We start from the raw sequence: 21,568 nt of genomic DNA on the forward strand, positions 1-21,568 counted from the left end.
TTCTTCTACATTTATGTCAAATCAGGTGTGAGGCGAGTATTGAAAAAAATAAAACATGAAAGAGCACGAAAATAACATAGTACAATGCCAACTAAGGAAACAAACCAAACATCTGTTTGCGCTATAGCTACTAGTAGTTAATGCTAGACATGAGAGAATGAGGAATCTAGGTCACCACGTACAGCACGTAATTCCCCATGTGAAAAGCCGCGCTTTCGGCTATGATGCAATACCGGAATAGTCCATAGTCAACCTGATAGATAAGTCAAAATCGGAGCAGAAATACTTGCTTATGCTTTATAAATCCTCTCGAATTTTCCGTATATTTGTGAATGGTCTTACGGTTGGCAACAATTGATATTGATTAGGCCTTTTACTCTGTCGCCGACCCCTGCAAACAAGTGGCATAGTCCAAGGAAACAGCTGACTGCTGTGTCATTCAAAGGTTATAACGCTACAGTACAGTTCAGTACACCGTTACGTTAGCTAATGTGCAAGTCGGACGCCGAGGTTTACGTGGTACGGAGTAGATCGTGCTCCACCGGAACATAGCGACAACAGCCTGCGGACACAGGTGCTGACTGGTCCGATGACCACTCACACGACTGCCGGTGCAGTGAGAAGGTAAGCTTTCGGTCCGAGTAACGTTACCTGCTGTGATGCGCCTTCCTTTGTTCATTATAACTTGGGGGTGGGGGGCATGTCGTCTGCTATGTACAAGTCTTTTTCTGACTTCTGATCTCTTAGTATCACAATTGACTTTACTGGACCAGTTACCTGATGACGTAGGATGATGGTATTGTTTCATACGAGAACCGTAGCTATATGTGCGTCGCCCCGTTTGCTATACTAATTTCAGTAAAACGCTTTGCGGGGTTGCGCAATTGTAAAGTAGTCAATCGCTCGACCTCAGCTGCGAAGCTTGGAATGACTAACCTAGCGTTGTTTTGCTTTGATCCTCTGTATGCTGCAGACACTGCTTCCAAATTGTGCACTCAATGTTGTCTGTGAAGTACCTTCTATTTCGAAAACCTGGAATACTTCAAATAGTGCACAGTGCTGTGTATAATAAATGTTTTTTTTTTGCATCAGTATATTCATATTCATAATGACATAATGGATGATGTCAGATGTATGCAGTCTGTTGGTGTATCATAGGAAACTATATGCAAAATTATGAAGACTTCACTTAAGGTGCCCTCTCACTGAACTTGCGTCAAGCCTGCGTCACTGCGGGGTTCGAAAGATACTCAACGAATTTCACAGATAAGGAACGAATTTTCTTACTTTTTGTGTATTTTGTCGTCTTCTAAGTCATACTTTTACTATTACGCAATATCTATAAAATTCGGCAAAAATAACAAAACTGTGACGCAGGTAACGAACCCCACAGTGATGCAAGCTTGAGGCAAGTACAGTGAGAGTGCACCTTTAGGTACCATACCTACGATGTGTATTTTGTCACCGGCCGTAAGTAAACATACACGTATGTCACCGTATACATAAAACACTCTTCCTAGTAGGCCAAAGGTCAATATCCTTAAGCTAACGTTACAGTAGTTTATCCGTAAGGTCTGGACTTCAAATTCAAACGTCTGTGAGACAGAAGTTGTCATTGGCAAACTCTTTCACTTGCATGCAGTTTGAGTGATTCCCATTTTGCCATGTGGAAATCACAAGTGTTGTGCAAGCTTGATGTTACACAACTTGGACGTAGATTTCGTTATATCACTTCCTCATTTGTGAGATTGCGTGTCCAATCTGCTACCCTATTCTAAACATGGATTTTTTATTAAACTACAAATGCAGTTGATTATCACAGTTGTTTCCTGTTTGACATAATAAGGGGTCATTATGAATGGATAGATAACAGCTAGTCTCCAAGCAGATCCTACGGTGCCATAAGATAGTATCAAAGCTGGCGAAGGGGTATATCCGGGCAAAGGGAGTCAAACGGCCTCCCGGTACCTAGCGTTACACTCCTCTGTCAGCTTTTTGTACTATCTTATGCTACTGTAGGATCTGCTTCGAGATTAATAACAGCCACAATATTATAGATTTAATACATGATAACAAAAGACTTGAAATCTCGCCCTTTGTGTAAAGAACTGAGACTTAATTCAGCAAGCATTTTGACAGTTAGAAAGCTGTTGATGGCGGACTCATGTTAAACCTGTCAGTACCACCAGTCGGAATCGACCTCACGTGATGTCTAACTATATATCGTTCGTCCTTTGTTAGTGGCATGTTGTCCCACAATTTGCTTAAGGTATTTATGTAGACCCAAACAGTCAGGTTAAAGTGCCCTTGCATCAGATAATGGGATAAAAGCCTCGGGTAAACAGCTGTTGATGGCGGACTCATGCTAACCTGTCGTCAGTACCACCAGTCGGATTTGACCTCACGGGATGTCTAACTATATATCGTTCGTCCTTGGTTGGTGGCATGTTGTCCTACAATTTGCGAAAGGTATTTATGTAGACCCAAACCAGTCACGTAATTAAGTGCCCTTGCATCAGATAATGAGACAAAAGCCTCGGGCAAACAATAATGTCTGCAATGGCTCGGCGTCACAAGGTAAAGGTTTGTTTCCCGCGGTGACAGCGTTTAATAGCCGACCTCGAGTTGAACCCTCACATACCAGACTGCCGCAACCGGCTGGAACTGGTCAGGGCAGAACGGCTGAGTCACTGTTGCACAGCTTGGCGTTGAAGTACGCCCGACAAAGTCATGGTACACTTTCACTGCTCTTGTATCAAGCTTGCGTCACTGCAGGGTTCGTTCAAAGCGTCACTGTTTTGTTATTTTCTCCGATTTTTTATAACTTAGATATTGCGTAATACGTAAAAGTAGGACTTAGAAGACGACAAAATACACAAAAAGTAAGAAAATCGTTATTTTGGTCTGAAATTAGTTGAGTACCTTTCGAACCCCGCAGTGACGCAAGTGCAGTGAGAGTGCAACTTACGGGTAGATGCCGGTATTTTAGAATTTAAATGGCTATTTTAACCGGTGATTGTAACAAATAATACTCAAATATTTTGCTAGATAGGTGCTCAAACTTTGGTGTTTCTGATGGCCTATCGATGGAATCTAAATTCATTTTGAACTTCTTCTTGAATTATTTTACCGAGACCTGAGGTCAAAGGTCCCGGAAGGTCCAAGAATAGGTTATCTTATTTCCTATCTTCAACTTCCTGCCACATGCACGCCTGTTGCCTCATGAAAACCAGTGGAATGCCGAATTTGAGACAAATCCACTATGCAAAAGGAACTTTATTCATAGATACGAAGACACAAACCCAGGCAAAACAAGTTGTTCAAAATATGAAACTCGTATCGCAGCAAGGAAGGGTATTCTAGTATTTTTCCACTACTCACCCAACTACAATACAGTAGAAGCCGTTTAATTGCACACCCCATTTGCCAATGTATTGCGTGCAATTATCCGGATTGTGCAATAAGGCGGAGTTATCCAGCTGGACCGCACCGGTTTGGGATTTGAGAATTCCGTGCAATTAACAGAAGTGTGCAGTCATCCGTTGTGCGATTAACTGGCTTCTACTGTACTCATTCGTTCCAGAGTGAAAACTAAAGATTCACGGATTTATGAGATCTCCAATGTTTTTTTTATATCATTGTTCCAGGCAGCCGTTGCTGTTGGAAAAGGTGAAAGCTCGCATGAAGGACTGTGCGAGGAATGAAGGCCCTGAGTATGACCGCGCCCCTGACGGCGGGTGGGGCTGGGTGGTGGTGTTCGCCGCCCTGTGTAACCTCGGCTTCATGTACGGCACGGTCAGGTCGCTAGGGGTCTTCTTCGTCCCCATGATGGAAACGTTCGGCACAAACGCCGGCACGACATCATGGGTGGTGTCAACCGTCATGGGATGCTCGTTTGCGTGTGGTGGGTGGTGTTTTTTACTTACCTTTACTGTCAGAATGTATGTGTCAGAGTAGAGGTTGTGATGCTTAGGGAATGAGAATCACCGACTGTACCAGTAGAGATCCAAATAGGGTACTGCAAATGTGTAGGCTTAGGTCCCATTTGAAAAGGGGCCCTGACAGGCTGTTTTTTCGGTACTACCGAGCATGGCCCCTACGTGGCTCCTTGGGGCACCTTGCCGCTCCCGGGGTATATTTGGGCCCGGCTGTCGGACTTAAAATGAACCTGGGACCCGGTGACAAATAGACGCCGTGACCTACCCGTGGGGAACACCAAGAGGCACCCTGGTATCCGGTAGTCCACTGGGACAAATTTCTGGCTTCGGAGCCCGATACATCCCTGACGGGCAACGGTGCAATTTTGTGGTCTCCCATTTGCAAATCCTAAATTTCAAGTCAATCTAAGCGTCTAAGCTTTGTTGAAAAGTTCTACCTTTTAGATTTCAAGTGAATAATTGTAGATTTGCAGACTCTGCTGGGAATCGCTGGGTAGAGATCCCGAGTTGTAATATTCGTCTCTATCGGTGAAGACTCCAATCGGGATCTCTACCTAATCTCCAAGCAGCTCCTCGGTGGGGAGCAAGCAGTCTCTATCATGTACCATATACAATCTCCATTGGACAAGCAAGCTCCATTTTCCAACGTGCATATTCAAAGTTAAAGCGTGATTGGTGCCCATGCATTCTCCGTATGGCACATTATTTTATCGGTTATACGTAGCCACTGTTTGTCTGAATTTAGTATTGAGCATTCGTGAGGTATCCCATCATGCAAATTTTGCAAATCCCCGTAGATGAATATTGAACAAATCAAAAAGAAATGTACGAAGTCCCTTGCTGTACTTCTACAGGTCCAGTGTCAGGTGCGCTGGTGAGGAAATTCGGAAGCCGCCCAGTAGCCATGACGGGAGGAGTGTTGGTGTGCCTGGGGTACCTACTGAGCAGCTTCGCCACCACGATCTACCACGTCTACGTCACAGTTGGACTTGTAGTAGGTGGGGCAGACATCAATCTTTTAGCTAGTGTGCTCATATATATGATCATCCTCTTGTATTTGGATCGCCGCTTGCGTACTGGTCGGCAATCCATCCTTCTCGCTACGTTAGGGCTATCCTAAGTGTTCAGCACAATTAGAAGGTCAACCAATGACAGCATGGCAATTATTGGTTCGACCAATGCGAGACTGACTGTTTTGACGAAGGTATGCAGGGCTATCGGTCATAAGTACTCCTCGTCTTGCCAGTGGAAAGTTACCAGCCAATCACGTTGTCTCTTCACCGCAGACGGTGACATGATTGGCTGGTTGCAGACCTGCGTAACACAGTGAGAAGGACGGATAACAGGCCGGTACGCCAGGGTTGTTACTTGATGTAAACAGCCGACGGGTCCGAGAGGATGCATCTCATAATCGTGGCCGTTTCCTAATGATCATCACAATTTTCTGTCATCTATTATTCTGTTTGTGTATATATCATTTAACGGATTGTACTGCGCATGCGCAGCGATATGCATTGTGGGTAATGTGTCAAAGTTGAAAGCCCCTAAGACATAAAGAAAGCACGTATCATGCATGGTGTAAGCTGTTTACAAGCTGACGTGCTTCACCTTCGACCTATTAACCACAATGCATGCGCGGTTTCAACCATGAACAGACTTATTGTCAGCACCGGTTTTCATCTGTGACGTTTTACCCTCCCAGGAGTCGGCACGTCCTTAACACACGTGGCCTCCACGTCCATCGTGGGGCGGTACTTCGACAGACGGCGGGGGCTCGCCAACAGCATGGCGCTGATGGGGACCTGCGTGGGGTCCTTCGCTCTCCCGCCACTCTTCCAGCTTCTCATCAACGAGTACGGGATGCGAGGATCCTTCATCATCATCGCGGGGCTGGAACTTCACGTGTGCGCCTTCTCTTCTTTCTTCCGCCCGATTCGCCTGAAGGGGGACTCCGTGAAACGTACCCGTGTTGAAGAGGAGGAGGGAAATCCTAGTGAAGACGTTCACACAGCCAGCAGAACATGCTGTTGTAACATTATTGATAAATCCCTATTCAGAGTCCCCGCGTTCTTGGTGCACATCGGGTCCATGATGCTCTTCACGTTCTCGTTCCCAACGTTGATCTTCTTCATCGTGCCCCGCGCAAGGTCTATTGGGATCGAAGAATACAGCGCGGCATTCCTTCTTTCTGTCAACGCCATCACTGACGTCATAGGTCGTCTATCTAGCGGTCTGATCATGAGTTATCGCCCGTCACCATTGAAACGACTCTGGCTGGCCGTCATACCTACATTGTTCTTAGGGGTAACTAGTTTGGTATTTCCGTTGGCCACAACCTACACGTTAATGCTGGTACTGTGCGTGTTCTTTGGGCTCTTCTCCGGTCTGTACGTGCCAACCATCGTAACGCTGATCCCAGATTTTGTCGGTATTGCCAAGCTCCCGCAGGCTCTGGGGACCATGCTCATGTTCAACGGTGTCATGTCTCTCATAGGGTCCCCTGCTGTAGGTAAGTTCCAGGGAGAAGCAGAGGAGGGTATGCATCCATCCCAGCATTCCTTGCTATACACGTTTCGCAATACACATCCCAGATGGGTGATTGTGAGGAACACATACAAGTCATATTGCCTTTGACAGTACAACCGGTACAGTTTAATCAGTAGATTTTCTTTTCTTAAATTGTCAAAAGACTAAATTTTCCCACGAAATCCTGTACACCTTTTGAAATTGTGTGATATACTTTGTAGTTCAATATCAACCATCTGGAATGTTGGAATGGGTGCCTATCCACTGATTTGAACAGCATGTGGGGATAGTTTGAAACATTACATTGGAAACTCGGATGATTGGATGTCAGCGGAATTACATATATAAAAGGACACTGAAAACGCAGCTTTTAACGTATGGTGTTGTGTTTCATGAAGAATTAGTAGCATATGTGAAACACTCAACGTATAATGGCTGGATTTAAAGTTGAATTTAGATTTTGATGAAATTCCATAAAAAAAGAGCCATTAAAGCATAGACCTATATCTTTATTGTGGATAATATGCTAATTTGCTCATTTTTTCCGATATCTTTGTGTACAGGCTGGCTCTTTGACATCACCGGAAACTACAACGTGTCGTTCCTGTTGTGCGGCGGGGTGATCGTCACTTCCGGCCTCTTCCGCCTCACCGCGCACTGCATTATGGGAGACATGGGACTCTGCAGATCAACAGCTGAGAGGACCCAGCCTGTGGCACACGAAGCTGAGCAGAAAACTCTCTTAAAAACGGCAGATTTCCCTCATGAACCAGTCGTCATAGAAGTTGAAACCACCGTATGACATCTAGTTGGCAAAATAGTTTAAAGGCAAACATATCTCTTTTTATTTTGTGCACAATTTAGGGATTCGTCAGTCAAGCAATGTTTTGTGTACTATAGTTTTTACTTCCTGATTATTTATCATATTTAGCAAAAAATGATTATTGTATATAAAATTGAAAATTCTATTTTTCTGTCAACCCAAGGAGATTTAAAAAATCACCTTTTAACCTCCTTGGTCAACCCAAATAAGAACTTTCACGGATCCAACTACGCATGCGCAAAGTGAAGGCCACTGACTTGTAAACAGTTCTAATCTCCGCCATGTTTGTTTTATGCGTGTCCAAATAAGCACCTCCGTTAGCCAGTTTACAAAACAATGTTTAGCCGTGTTTTGTTTACGTGTCAGGGGCCTTCGGAATTGGATCCGTAAAAGGGCTCATATTTATCATGTAGTGATAAAACAAAAGAAAAATTAATAAATGGCAGAACCTGCTATTGTGTAATTAAGTTAATTATGCCATAAAAGATACCCTTATGTTAGGCAGGAGCCAAGATAGTCTTCTATCTGTTCCATATGGTACTACAATGTAGTGCTGTTGCACAATGTTACTTAGCGAATCGCAGTTTGAATGTATTTCGGAACCACCGTGTGTAGCAAAGCACCAAAGTTTAGAAGGTGAAAGCACAGTTAGAAAGCCAAAGAGTCAACTAACGGAATGATAACGTTTTGTTGTAGTCAGAGAGAGTCTTGTTGGGTGACGGGTAACGTTAGTCCACCTTTATCCGAGGGGGTAACCTATATTCGTTATTGTTAGAAACTGGGTATTTAGGGATTCAAGTCGACGGATGGTGCAACATTTTGAAAGTAGTTATATTGCAATTTGGTTCAAACGGCCGTTGACTTGATATATTTTAAAAACAACGGATATAGGTTACCTCGCGGATAAAGGTAAACTAGCGTGAACCTCAGCATTTGGAGTATTGTCGGTTGCACACTAATTAAATCATTCAGTTGATCGAATTGATATCAATATAAGGGTACATGGTCATACGTACGATTGTAAGTTATGTGCACCGTTGTGATATCTTGTCGCCATATGAAATGACATTGATACTATATTAAAAACGCCATGACATTGGTAATTCTCACTCAATACCTCTATAGATCATCGGTATTAAAATGTTGCGGAATACAGTAAATTGTTTACAAATGTGCCTATTGTACTGGTTACTCGCTCCAGCAAATGTGTCTTGCTTGGTGAGATGTGGACTATTTTTGCAGTAGTCTTTAACAGAGATGTGAACTATTTTTGCAGAAGACCTGAGCCAAAACAGATATAATGCAAAGTATTTTGAAGATCATGATCATAACGGTAGTATTTTTCTGTACTGTGTACAGTGGACGTTCTCAGATGCAATAAATGTCACAGTAGTCGTAATTGTTTTGTTGTTGTGTTTTTCTTCACCTTTAGAAGTAACACACAAGTTCTGTACCATAAGGCCGCCGCAAGTGAATTTTGTTGATGACGTCAACGCGCACCAGTATGGTAGCCATGAGTGTAGTTGTCCACTGGGTAAAGGTGGGGTCACACCTGCGTATATATTTAAGTCCGTATGAGTCGCGCATGGGAGTATTTGCCTCCACCAGGCCCCACAGGTCGTTGGAAAAATAATAGCAATTGGACAAACGTAAACAGTTAACATGTCAGACGAGTTAGCTGGGTCGCTAACCATACTTCTCGGTCAGCTAACTCATCTGGCATATTATGTATCTATATTTGTCCAATTTGTACTATTTTCCCCGCGACCTGTGGAGCCTGGTAGAGACTAAGAGCTTAATACGCACCTCAAACGGACTTGAATATATACGCATGTGTGACCCCACCTTAAGTGATACTAATCTACCACACTAGTGTTACTTTGTTCACCTTTTGAATCCAGAAAAAATGACTTGTTGACCATGATACCATATTTCTACGCTTCAATGGTTACAACGTTTATGGTGTCTGTTTTGAAAATCTAGCAATCTTGTTTTCTTTTACCCATGTTTTTTTCTCTCAGTAACTTTGGAGTCTGCAGAGCATGTCATCCAGAGAATTTACTTGCTGTGGCCTAAGTACAAGCCTCGTCAGACCGGAGTGTAATGTTGAACCAGTCACACCGAGGTGAAAGCCTACATTTTTCGATAAGTGCGTTGGGTTTTAAAAGACCCTAAATCTGTACCCAGGGTTCACAACCATAAAAGACTATCTCCTACCAGGATGTCAGTTGCTAAATTGACTCCTCACATCTTTCCAACATCATAAATTAGACCCAGTGGGAGATCTCTACCCGTCTGGCAACAAGAACAATGGCTTACCATTACAGCAAACGACAGGGAAACATTTGGATGTAACTGACATCAAGATTTCAAAAGTCCTGTCCACAAATTTTTCAAGAAATCATTGTCAGACACAGAAAAAGACCCAGACAGTTGATAAAGACATCAAACCCAAGTTCAGGTATTCACAGTTTGTTTTCACACAAGAGCTCGGGCATAATGTTGTATCAAGGCCTTGTTTGAACTGCCTCTCAGCAAAGACCAGCCCTTGTCAAGTTTGAACTACTTATATTTTGCAACTTGCAACTTGTAACTGTTTTCTCCACATCTCAACTAGCTTTCAAATTGATACCTAATAATATGGCTAATGGTGATATCCGCGCCTAAAGCTTCTATCTCACTGGGCTGAGGCACTGTTGATGTACCTTGGAGTTTGACAACGCTACGTGGTGACATAATGAAATACAATGAAAAAATACAATGGCGACATTTTCCCAAAAGCTTTATTGCCCTCTGCGTGTTGGATGCAATAGAAAGAACAAGTCGCATTGATTGCTAATATGTCAATCATGCTCTAACTAACACTACAGGCTCTAACTTTCGTAGACTAGCATTCTTAAGCAAACAAATGGACGCCTAAGATCAAGTTTCAAAATGTGTTGTTATATGTGAAGATTTCTGAAAAGTATTAACCACTGTAGCTTTGTAAATGTTTTGCTTGAGTTGATGGCAAAGAAATTCTACGTTGATGACAATGGTCAGACTGACGTTGACCTGGCGTGGACTGTATAACACTCATCTACAACATACGGCTTCTGAAACTTATCAATTGGTGATAGTCAGTTGTTGGCACTGTGAAGCCTTCCTCAACCATTGCTTACTGCGTTACATGTGCACTGTTTATGTGTACGGTTAGAGGATAATTGAAGAGAAAGAAATGTTGAAATTATGTGTGGTAGCGTACTCACATTAACGCCATTACACTTTGCTACATTCAACTCATATCTGTATATTGATTTTTTAGAATTATGAACAGGGGTGTAGCCAGGACTTCAATTTCATCAATTCAGCTCTCGATCGTCAGGAAAGTTTACCCTTTTTGTGGTTAGTGAAGGGAATCATAAACAACAATTCCCGATCAAACCCTCACCAGACGAACTCTGGCTACAGCCCTGGACACATTTGCAGCCATCACAGTTCGTCGGACTCGTACAGATACTGCGGGGCTGGGCTGACTTCTTGGGCGCCCAGGGTGTACTTCGCGTATGTTCGGCTCATACCTTCCTCCTTGTGTGGGGGGTGCTCGAGCAGGGCCTTTTCCCTCAGCTCGGGATTGACCATTTCTCTGGGTCGGCGGAGGCCCCCGCCTATCACGGGGTCGTAGTGCTTGTCGGGCACGGTCTCCGGAGAGAGGTAGGACCCGCGGGACAGCACGCTAGGCGCCCTGGTCACGAAGCGCCTCCCGGACCCCCCTGCCCGGGTGGCGGCGGCGGCGCTGGCGGCAGAGGCGTGCGGAGGGCCCGTGGGGTGGTAGGTGGCCGGCGTGGTGTGGCGGCAATACATGTGCGACGGGTCGTCCTTCCACGGCGAGTTGCAATACTTGAACCGCTGACGGTTGACTTGGTTGACGATCTGCTCCGTTATCTCGACCGGCTTGCCGCCGATCAGGTAGATGTCGGTGGGCCGGACAGACCACGGGGTCTGCCCGATCTGGGGCGTTTTCCTGACACCAGGGGCAAACGCTCCTGCTACACTGCTGTGAGTGTAGGACGGGTACTGGACTCCCGAGGCAGACCTGACCCAGTGGATGGGGCTGTAGGCGTTCCCGGCCCGGGGCTGCATGCTGCTGAACTGCTCCACCCTGTCGTGGACGATCGGCTTCGGCTGGTGCTTCCTCCTACCCTCGCCCTCTGGCGACTGAACTGCAACTGTAACCTGTAGAACACAGAGGCAGAATCATTGAGATGTTGTCGCCGTCTGTCTGTCTGCTGGTTAACAAGATAACTCAAGAACGACTGGATGGATTGTTTTATATTTGGTGTGTTGGTAGGTTATGTTCGGTTTTACATTATCAAGCATTCGTATTTGTTCGATGACTTCTCATCATCGACCGACTTCTTTTTTGTCTTCTGTAATAAACCAATCACAACTTAGAACTGCCGGGGACATCAGTATATCAACTGTTACTCTGTTATAGCAAAACCTGTTTTGGTACTTACAGGTTTGTGATAGCCAAACCCAGCTGTTTTGGTTTTGTAACAGGAAAATTACTGAGAGGGAAACGTAATGTATTTTCTCGAAAACGCTACTCTTTACCTGCACGGGTGGAGGGTGACGTCCCATCATCTGTTTGACCTTGGTTTCTGCACAGTCCTTCAGGGCGTCGTACAGCTCCTCTTTGTCCACACCTTCCGGGGCCAGGATGTCCACGTACGCTTCCAAGGGCTTGTTCTGTGAGGAGGCAATAATGTAGCCGGGTGACATCCGATCTACAACCGGCGCTCTTATACTCACACATGTGTCACATAGTGATTCGTGCGAATCACATGAGGTTCGTACGTTTTCGCATAGTGATTCGTGTGATTTTCATAAGGTTCGTGCGTTTTCGCATAGTGATTCGTGCGTATCACATAATGTTCGTACGAATCTCATAGGGTTTCGTGCAAATGCTTAGGAACCCCTGGTAGCGCGTAAAGGATCTCCGATTGTAATACGGAGGGCACCTAGACGTCTATTTTACATACTGGTAATGAAACATGGAGGAAAACAGTTTCAGAATCTTCTGTCGTCTTCGTAATGGCGAAATCATAGCATTGGTTTAGTTCTGTTCGGTTCTGGACATGCTATGGTCTTGATTTTTTGTCTGGCTGATAGGTTGTGATGTAAGGAAGAAGTGATGCATGTTTGGACTCCCTAGCAGCTTGCTCTGGAACTGCAGTCAAAATCTTCCACGGAGCATAACAGAACATAGGAACGATGGATCTCCATGATATTTAGTATGCATGTATCTTTGTCAAAGATGTACATAATGAAGTGCAAGTTATTCAAATTTGGACTTAATCTGCACACTTAATGGGGAAAATCTATATCTACAGTGTTTTTCATTATAGGACTCAAATACATGTAACATATGTAGTTCATGGCAAGTGGAAGATACCAATTATGCAAATGATTAATTAATATAGAAGCCTCTATTCTTCTAAGTACATGTAGTAAATGATTGGATTGTCAACATTGTGACCTGTGCAAGTTAGTTGAAGGTGTACATAACCAAAGCATAAATCATGCAGATGTGAAAGTCATTTGCATAATCAGAATATTTCGTGGAGGTATGAGGTCTACGAACTTTTGTTTTGAACGAGTTTTAGGCGTTTTTGTCACTTTTTTTTCTTTCTTATACAACATGTACATACATGTACTGCCTGGGATAGAAACTGGCGAATAAAAGCCGGACATAACAGCCCTTTGCCAATTGTGCATCAGCAGAATTTCCCTAAAGTGTATAGCATAGGTCGCAGAGGAGGCTCTACGTAGGAGAAGATTATGTGATGGTGGTAGCACGGCTTTGACTACTGTAGTATCTTATAGTACTTTACCCTCTCGGAATAGACAGGAACATTGAGCGCAGCCCTCCGTTTGGACGGGTCCGGGTTGGTGGCGAAAAACAGCTTGGGCACGGGAGACCTGCGGCCGTTCTCGTCCGCGGAGAATACTGGAGACGCGGGTCTGAAATCATGGTATCGTTAAAACGCCATGGTGAACCAAGGAGGTTAGGTGAAACTCATTCATATTCGACTTCTGAGGGCCTGGTTTAGCTATCAAAATGGGATCAACTAGCGGTGGATCGCACTAGTTATATGTAATATGAATCTACGTATAAATCGTAAATCATTGACAGCTCTACGCACACAGCGTACACACACACACACGCGCGCGCGCGCGCGCACACACACACACACACACACACACACGCACACACATACATACATACCTGTATTCTGTGTGGTGTCGGTGGGGTTGGAGACTAGGTCCAGGTGGATAACTGCTATAACTGAAGATATACAAAAAATAGGCACAATCAGCCTATGAAAATGCGGACAGGGTCTAATAGTTGTGATTACAGAAAGAAAGATGTAAAGAAAACCTAGATATAAATCAAAGGTAATCCGGATTAACAATGCCATCATCACTCTTCCACACACTACCACCACGAGCTGCCCTACCCCGTGACATCCGCTCACCTCCACCCAACAACCCTTTATCAATACCATGTCTGCCCACGTCAGTCACATCGTTGACCATAGACATTTGATACAAGGTTCAATTGTGGATCCCTTTCCACTAGAGAAAGCGACTGTCTAGTGGAAAATGAGCCGTAGTTTTGTTCATGAAACTATCTACAGCTCTATTAAGTACAATGTCCCACCTGCCGGAGTACTGTGCATACGGGTCTGCCTGGCCCACCAGAAGTTTGGGCGGCCTGGTAGCGGGGGTGGGGCTAGCGGTGCGCCTCAGACGGTTGACGGCCCCGGCGTTCCCGCGCTCCGGCTTCCAAGACTTCCATGCCGTCCTCGGGATGCTTAGCTTGGGTTCATTCAACGCCTTCTCCGTCGCCTTGTCCATCAGTGACCAATACAAATTCTCCCGCTCGCTGCCTGTCAGTTTGCTGTAGTTCGGGGACCGCATCATCTCGCCGACACGATCTTTCCCGAGGACACCCGAAAAAGTCCGATCAGCCTGTTTGGGTTCCCTCCTGGCAAATAAATCCTACCCTCAACAACCGAAAGCTCCTTCCTCAGGATTGGTCAACTACTTTCGTGTAGTATTCGGTCTTCCTCGTAGAGCAGTCGGCTCTCTTCGCACGAGGTTGGCCCAAATGAAGAATCGCTCCTTCCGTGGGCGTTATCTATTGCAAAGAGTTATCCACAAAACGCCTTGTAAATGGAAGAGCGCTTTACATCTTAGCTGTAAAAGAAAACAACGAAAATTATTGAAGAGGTTCATCAGTCAGTTAGTAAAATATTCTTCAATCAGTAACACTTTGAAAAGCATAAACACATACCTCCAAATTTTCGATGTCTTCACAGTACATCTTGCTCATGGAGTCTCGCGAGAGAACGGGACTTGGTCCGAGACTCATAGATCTGCTTACAGCTGCTCCGCAAGTCTCGGGCCTAATCTCAGTCTCTCGCGAGACTCAGTGAACAAGAAGTACTGTGAAGACATCGATTATTTGGCGGTATTTGTTTTATGCCTTTTAAAAATGTCTCTGATATTAAGTTCATTCTACTTACGATAACCGACAACGAAAATAATTTAGGATAACCATAACTGCATGTTTCTGTGTATGGATACAACTGGTAAATCCAATATATGAAAACAGCATACCCATGATAAGGAAACCGTTTTATCCAACAGCCCCTCCCATCGCTCACACTATTTTCCATGGTTGTAATTAAGCCCTGTATTTTCCATATCATTATACCAGCTACTGTGGACTATTTTTATGCTGTCGACTTGGCAATGATTATAATAACAATTGTCATTTACGCTGACAGTGACAATTTTTGCAAAATCCGCCTAGCCAAGAAAAGAATGGACATCGTTCTTTAAAGACCTAAATTGGACCTAGTGACACGAAAAGGAAGACTCTCTGCCAAACACATCTAATTTTAGACTCCAGTTATGTTCCGTTATCGCCCGAAGAGATTCAAACGCGCGATAATTTCAAATGTTGGACATACGTTCCCAAGAGGCACCGCGCGCCTGGCATGCCAGAACTCTACGCAAGCCGAATAACTTTCATAAGCATATCTATATTTGCCAAAAGGACCTTTTATGTTTCCTTGAAAATAAGAACGACTTTACATCAAAACGGCGATTGTCGGTTTCAAGATGCTATTGAGCATAAAACTAGCGCATATTCGTCGTACTGCGCAGAAGTGACTGTGATACAATTCCAAAACTTCCAATGGGCGGCAACTTCTACACAGATATTTAGGAACGATATAGGTTAATAGCAAAACACAAGAAAATTTCGACAATAGACCTTGCAAGAACATTGATGTTGATGTTGTTTTGTTGTTGTTTAAAACAGAAGTACAAGTTTAAAATATCGGAATGACGAGCTGAAGATCTGTCCCCAGAACATTGCACCTCCGATGACAACGGCGATTTAGCAAAATGACTTCAGGAAGAACATATACCTTAAAATGATTTGTGTAGTCACGGAAAGTGAAAGTTCTTACCATGCTGCTCGAAGTCCTGCCTGCACCCAAGCGCTAGCCTACGCGGGTGGGAGAACGGGGCCCCATTCCTCCACCAAAGAACTTGTCTTCCGCCCGTCTCCCTTACCCGGGACCGCCGCGAGATCACGTGTCACCGCCGCGCCTCCAATAAGAAATCCACTCCAGCTTCAAATTTCGCCTCTCCTCAGTCTTCGGCTTTTCTTAGTGACGGGGACTGCGTGTATAAGATGTCAGGCCGACTTTATAAGGAGAGAAATCCGGCGAGTCTCATAATAGAACAGTCCGGGGTTGGCTTCAGCCACGTCTCCAGAGAACAGTTCGCTCTAGAAGCTACGGGGCTTCTACAAATTTCTGACATATCCCGAAGGCCCGCGATGCCTAGATTTCTGCAAGTGTCGAGGACGGAAAGCTCCTATTTTCGGCTAAATAATAGACGCTTGATCCAGTTTCAACTGGCGGTTGCTAAACTCAGTGATTTGATTGAGTTGGATTTGCAAAGAGAGTGGTACATTGTACCACTCTAATACACATAGCCGACCATGGCCTTCCGTTCTTCTCCAGATTATGTTTGTGCGTTAGTCGTGTGCAAGGTCATCTGAGGTTGGGAGTTGGTCGGCAATATGGCTCACTTGTCCCCAAAGCTGCCTGCACTAGCTGACTATAGTTTTAACATAAAACAAAGTCTAGAAAGTCAAATTCGGATAGGATGATATCAAATGAGCCAAATGGAGCTCCCAACCCAGCATCATCCTTGGTTGGGGATTAGCCGCGAGCAAAATTATGGAAATGTTTGTACAAAATTACGCTACCATGTTAAGTTATCCTTGAATGAGAATACATTTTTTGGCATTGGCATGTAACCAAGGTTATATATCTGTCCATTATACCAGTCTATGGTGCCAAGTCCTAAGTGTGGGGCAAAACCAGAACGTTAAGGCTTTAGGCTTCATATCTAAGGCTAAGGGCACAACCCGCCGTACGTGCAAATACGTGCTGTCTACGTGCCAAAACGTGGGCAATCTTTTGCAATCCGTAAGTGGTAAGTACCGACTCCGTACGAACTCGTAGGGAATCCGACGGATTTTGGAGCAGGCAGACACACCGTAGAACTTCACGTGCAGACAAAACTCTGTGTGCCGTGCGTTGACGTACTCCTTCCCTGCTCTTGCCAGTCGTTCCCCACGTTTTCAGATATACGTGGCGAACGTGGCCTCCAAAAAAAAAAAATACGGACAAATTTCACGTACGTCGGGTTGTGCCCTTAGCTTTAGGCTGCGCCCCCATCACACCGGTGCCCGTCCGGGATGTAGCCCCGGCCGGGCCCCGAAGCCAGTCTACTGGTGTAATCTGTCTGCCTTGTAGTAGTTGAAGGTTTCGTATGTCTTATATTTTATGTCTTATATTTTATTTGGATGTGTCAAGTTGGCAAGAGTGGGTTGGCGGGAGATCGGCAGACAAGTAAGTGTCGTGGGTAGCTTGACACATCCCTTTTTTTCCTTCTTCTCTTGTATGTTCTTTGAAATGTTGACAAAAAATGAAAACAGTGAAATTACCTCTTGTCTGTCTTGTATAGGTTTCCATATTTTTATTTTTTATTTTTTAAAACCTCAATTAAAAACGGTACATTATATGTTGGCAGTCACCATATGGTCTGCATGTCGCCTCAAATGTTCTGTCTACAAAATTACCAAAACAAACATCTGATTTCCGGACATAGAACTTTTACTTCCGGGACATTTGAAACCTCCCGAGGGGTAGGGGGAAAGTTAAATGTTGTCCAGACTGCAGTGGTGTGGGTGTGACAAGATAGAGGTATCTGAGGAATCACTGCACGTAAGCGTTGGATTAAAAGCAACGTCTAGTGACGGATGAGATGTCGGATTTGCTCTATCATTCAGTTGGCACACAGAGCACGGTCAGTGTCATATATATAACACGTTCGGATCAGCTGGTAGGGGAGACGCAGCCATTAGAATTTTCCCCAGTAATACATGCAATCCAATGGTAGAGTTGAGGAAACAAATATGCAATTATCTGAAGAATAAAAAGTTCAAGCCATAAAAACTTACTATTACCCTCAATTTTTTTTTATAGTCTACTATGTCCAGTCTCATCAAATTCATTTGCCAGAATTTCTATACGGCTATTTTTTAGATACACCCCCTAATCAGAGACCTTGGATGGGTCCTTTTGGCAAAAAACAGCATCCAGGGGATGATACCACTACCTCATGGGGGTGCCAATAACTGAATAAGTTATCTGAAAATCAATTGTAATCTTGAATCATCAAGGGATGATGGACAGTACGTATATTAGATAAAACGACAAGAACAAATTTGTGTTAGATAGTGCTATCGTGACGTTTCTTGATTTGCTTGCAGGTAACATTTTCAAAACAGCTCTTCTTCTCCACTGATCACCCAGCCTATGATAATTTTTGTCTCTCTTCCAGCTACATATTCAACAAATACGGGTGAAGTTGGCCAAATGTCTGTAAGGCCAAACAAGATCTGTATCATGCAAAATGTTTTGAATTTCTGTCATTTTTGTCGTCGAAAGTCGAGCTAAAATCGTTCAATCGTGATGTCATTCTCTTGCGTGATTTTTTTTCAGTTGCACGTGTTTAAAGGAAGTCTGGATGTTATTAGATAAGTAGCAAAATATATCTTACTGACGGACGTCATCGCACCATATCGTCAAATATATATATTCGTCGTTGTACACTGACTTTACCACTTGTAATCTCACTGTCAAGACCCAGACTTTTCTGTCTTTGCTCACTAAAATTGTCAATCTGACCAAAGGGTACCAAATTGCTCGTTTTATCCCTTAACTACAGATGGCCCATTTCTGGATCTGCGGCAGCCATGTTGTCTCGAAATATGGTTGCATACCAGACCAAAGGCCGGCGATAACGAGGGAGGTTCCCGGTCCTTGCTGTGTGCTGCAGTGCGGAGTTTGCAGCTGTTTTGCAGGCTTGTACAATAATGAAGCTGACAGGGTTAGAGAAGTGAGATAGTACCGGTATATTTTTTTGCAGTGCGCTTGTGGCTCTGCAGGATGATTTCACGACTTCAGCAGAAGCTACTCCGCAGTTACGGATGACTCACGGTTGGTTTCTTGACAACAATGATAAAATGGCATCAGGCGTAATATAGTATGTACGTCAGCTGAACAAGTTCATCTACCTGTGATGAGCTAGGCTGATTGCTTGATCATGATGTAAGTTGTGCCAAAATCAACTGACGCGTTTTTATTATTAGATGGGTTGGTATCCCTTCCTCTATAGTGTGCACGAGGCACCTCCCCGAACACGTAACCCCCATTTCACGTCCCTTCTGAAAGACAGGGAGCAACTCCAACCTGGATGCCCTGCGCATGCCCAGGATTGAACCGCCATGTTGATCAGGGGCTCACAGTACCACTGCTACCAGTTGAGCCACAGGGACATCCCTCAGAGTGTCGTTAGTCTTTCATAAACCGTTTCCAGTCTATCGTCATCCCTTTCTGTGCTGTTCACGAGTTCTGCATTGAACTGAGGCTGTTCCTTCTTGTTGTTGCTAAGCATGACGGGAATCATGATGATCCCAGCTAAGACCATGGAACTTCCGGCCGCCAGGAACGACATGTTGTAATTTCCGGTCAGGTCATGTAAAGCACCTAGTATCGACACACCCAATAAGCCCTTTCGTACATTGGACTACGCACGCGCGGGCGACAGGAACATTGGGTAACGTGTCAAAGGTGAAGGCCCCTGACTTGTAAACGGTGCCGTCTGGATCAAAACAATGGTCTGTTTGCCTCTCAGCGGCCTTTACCTTTGACCTATCAGCCATAGTTCCTGTCGCCCGCGCATACGTAGTCTAATGTGCGAAAGGGCCTATAATCATAATGAAAAAGATGCGATGTGCACTAATGGCTCGAAGCAAACATTTTAAGCACGATCTATCATACAAGTATGGGCAATGCTTTAATCTGTAACTAACTAGTCGATATTTTTCTTTGTCCGCCGACGAAGATTTCCATGTCACAAACGCTAACGGTCAATGCCATCTGGCCATATCGCAGACCGGCGCACTTCAATATTGTATTTTATGTCTTACCTGGGCCGCGAAAACGTTCGATACAGGTGTTTAGGACTTTGTGATGACACACGGGTGTATCACACGGATGCTAAGTTGTATCATATGGGCTTCCTTGGAGTGAATGCCGAATGTGGCATGGTTTAAAATTCATATACATGTTGTTTTTTCCCTTTTGTCCTACCTACCGACCCAAGTTTCATTTCAACACGTAACGCTAGTTCACCTTTAACCGTAGGGTGCCCTATGTCCGTCGACAGATGGTGGTTTCAAAGTGCAATATTTTGAAAATAGTAAACAATTTGAAACTAATGTCCATCGACTTCTCTGGATACCCTGTTTAGCATCACACGGATATAGGTTACCCCGCGGATAAAGGTATGCTAACGGAACGGACAAAGGTATATAACCGGTTAACTGGAAACCCATCATTTTCCCCTCAGCCTCACCTGCCACAGGCGGTCCCGCCGAGGCACTGATCCCCTCCGCCATCATCAGCAGCCCGATGGCGCTGGCTAACCGTTCCGTCCCGACCAGATCGGCGGCCACGGCAAACGTCAAGGGTATGATGAGTCCGTTCACAAACCCGTACACTACACTGTGCACCAACATGGCGGTATACGTCACAGCCAACGGACACAGCAACGAGCAAACTCCCAGCATGCTCGCCGTCATGACGTACTTGTGCAGCTTGCCATATTTGGGAAATTCCGGAACCATCCCTATGACAACCCGACCGATGATGTCTCCGACGGAAAGGATAGAGATGAGAAAGGCGGCTTGGTATTCGCCGGCTCCTAGATATACTGCGCGTGGAACCAAGTGTACAAACGGTACGTAGTACCCGAAATATAGGAAAGCAAACGAGAAGAGATATAGTACAAACTGGCGTTTCCTTAGAAGGGTAAAACCTGACATTTTAGAACGGCCGTATGCCTTTGGCAATGCTGTTGTGTAAGTGACGTCTTTTTCTGGTCTGTACACGTTATCCCCTGTGATAGTTTCTCCTTGATGGTAGGTTGATCGTACAGTAGTGTCGCCTGCAGGGTGTCTGATCGGCTTGAGCAGAGCGCCACAGACGCAGCAGTTCAGCGCTATTCCGCTAATCACAACCAGGGCGCCTCTCCAACCGTAGCAGTCGATCAGAAACTGGAAGAATGGCGGGAAGGCAAAGTTGCCAGTACACGCACCCAACCACGCCAAGGCGTTGGCAAGCGTACGTCGCTTATCGAAGTAACGCCCTACCATGGTCATCGTGGGTAGAAAGGCCAAGGAGAAGCCAAATCCTGAAACAAACGAAAAATTAACGTTAACTTGAAAGTAAAACATCTGATTTGGTAATCTACATAATCCATGATGAGGAAAATAAGTTACGATTTTCTTAAGTGAGAATGTGTATGCACATATATTTTGACAAGTTTTCAATACGAATCGTGCCACGGAGATATTTGAGATGATAGCATAAATTCAAGATCTTGAGAGATGAGTAGACAAATACAACTATGAACAAAAAAAATTGTTAATCATATTACCAACCTATCCTACCCAACCTAAGCTTTTGTAAATTTTATGCAAATGACATGCACATTTTCATGATTCGTGCATGGTGATGTTCATCATTGACTAACATACACATGTCAAGTATAAAATTCCCATCATTAATCATTGAGC

At 44.5% G+C, this 21,568-nt stretch overlaps 3 protein-coding genes across 3 annotated transcripts; 1 reads left to right on the forward strand and 2 right to left on the reverse strand.

The window, feature by feature from the left end:
* Positions 1-423: 423 nt before the first annotated feature.
* On the forward strand, positions 424-8,686 carry LOC118410016 (monocarboxylate transporter 13-like). The gene is made up of 5 exons (XM_035811467.1): positions 424-624; positions 3,648-3,904; positions 4,793-4,936; positions 5,641-6,447; positions 7,028-8,686. Exons 1-5 carry the CDS (start codon positions 590-592, stop codon positions 7,264-7,266), a joined length of 1,482 nt encoding a protein of 493 aa, XP_035667360.1. The 5' UTR covers positions 424-589; the 3' UTR covers positions 7,267-8,686.
* A 1,366-nt stretch (positions 8,687-10,052) lies between these two features.
* LOC118410061 lies at positions 10,053-16,024 on the reverse strand. Its single transcript, XM_035811539.1, has 6 exons — positions 15,816-16,024; positions 13,994-14,532; positions 13,559-13,618; positions 13,164-13,293; positions 11,884-12,018; positions 10,053-11,502 (listed from the first exon to the last, which is right to left on the reverse strand). Exons 2-6 carry the CDS (start codon positions 14,254-14,256, stop codon positions 10,759-10,761), a joined length of 1,332 nt encoding a protein of 443 aa, XP_035667432.1. The 5' UTR covers positions 14,257-14,532; positions 15,816-16,024; the 3' UTR covers positions 10,053-10,758.
* A 3,245-nt stretch (positions 16,025-19,269) lies between these two features.
* LOC118410605 (monocarboxylate transporter 12-like) lies at positions 19,270-21,347 on the reverse strand. Its single transcript, XM_035812382.1, has 2 exons — positions 20,347-21,347; positions 19,270-19,475 (listed from the first exon to the last, which is right to left on the reverse strand). Exons 1-2 carry the CDS (start codon positions 21,224-21,226, stop codon positions 19,270-19,272), a joined length of 1,086 nt encoding a protein of 361 aa, XP_035668275.1. The 5' UTR covers positions 21,227-21,347.
* Positions 21,348-21,568: the final 221 nt, after the last annotated feature.

This window comes from Branchiostoma floridae, chromosome 2 (genome assembly GCF_000003815.2).
Source record: "Branchiostoma floridae strain S238N-H82 chromosome 2, Bfl_VNyyK, whole genome shotgun sequence".
NCBI classification, from domain to species: domain Eukaryota; kingdom Metazoa; phylum Chordata; class Leptocardii; order Amphioxiformes; family Branchiostomatidae; genus Branchiostoma; species Branchiostoma floridae.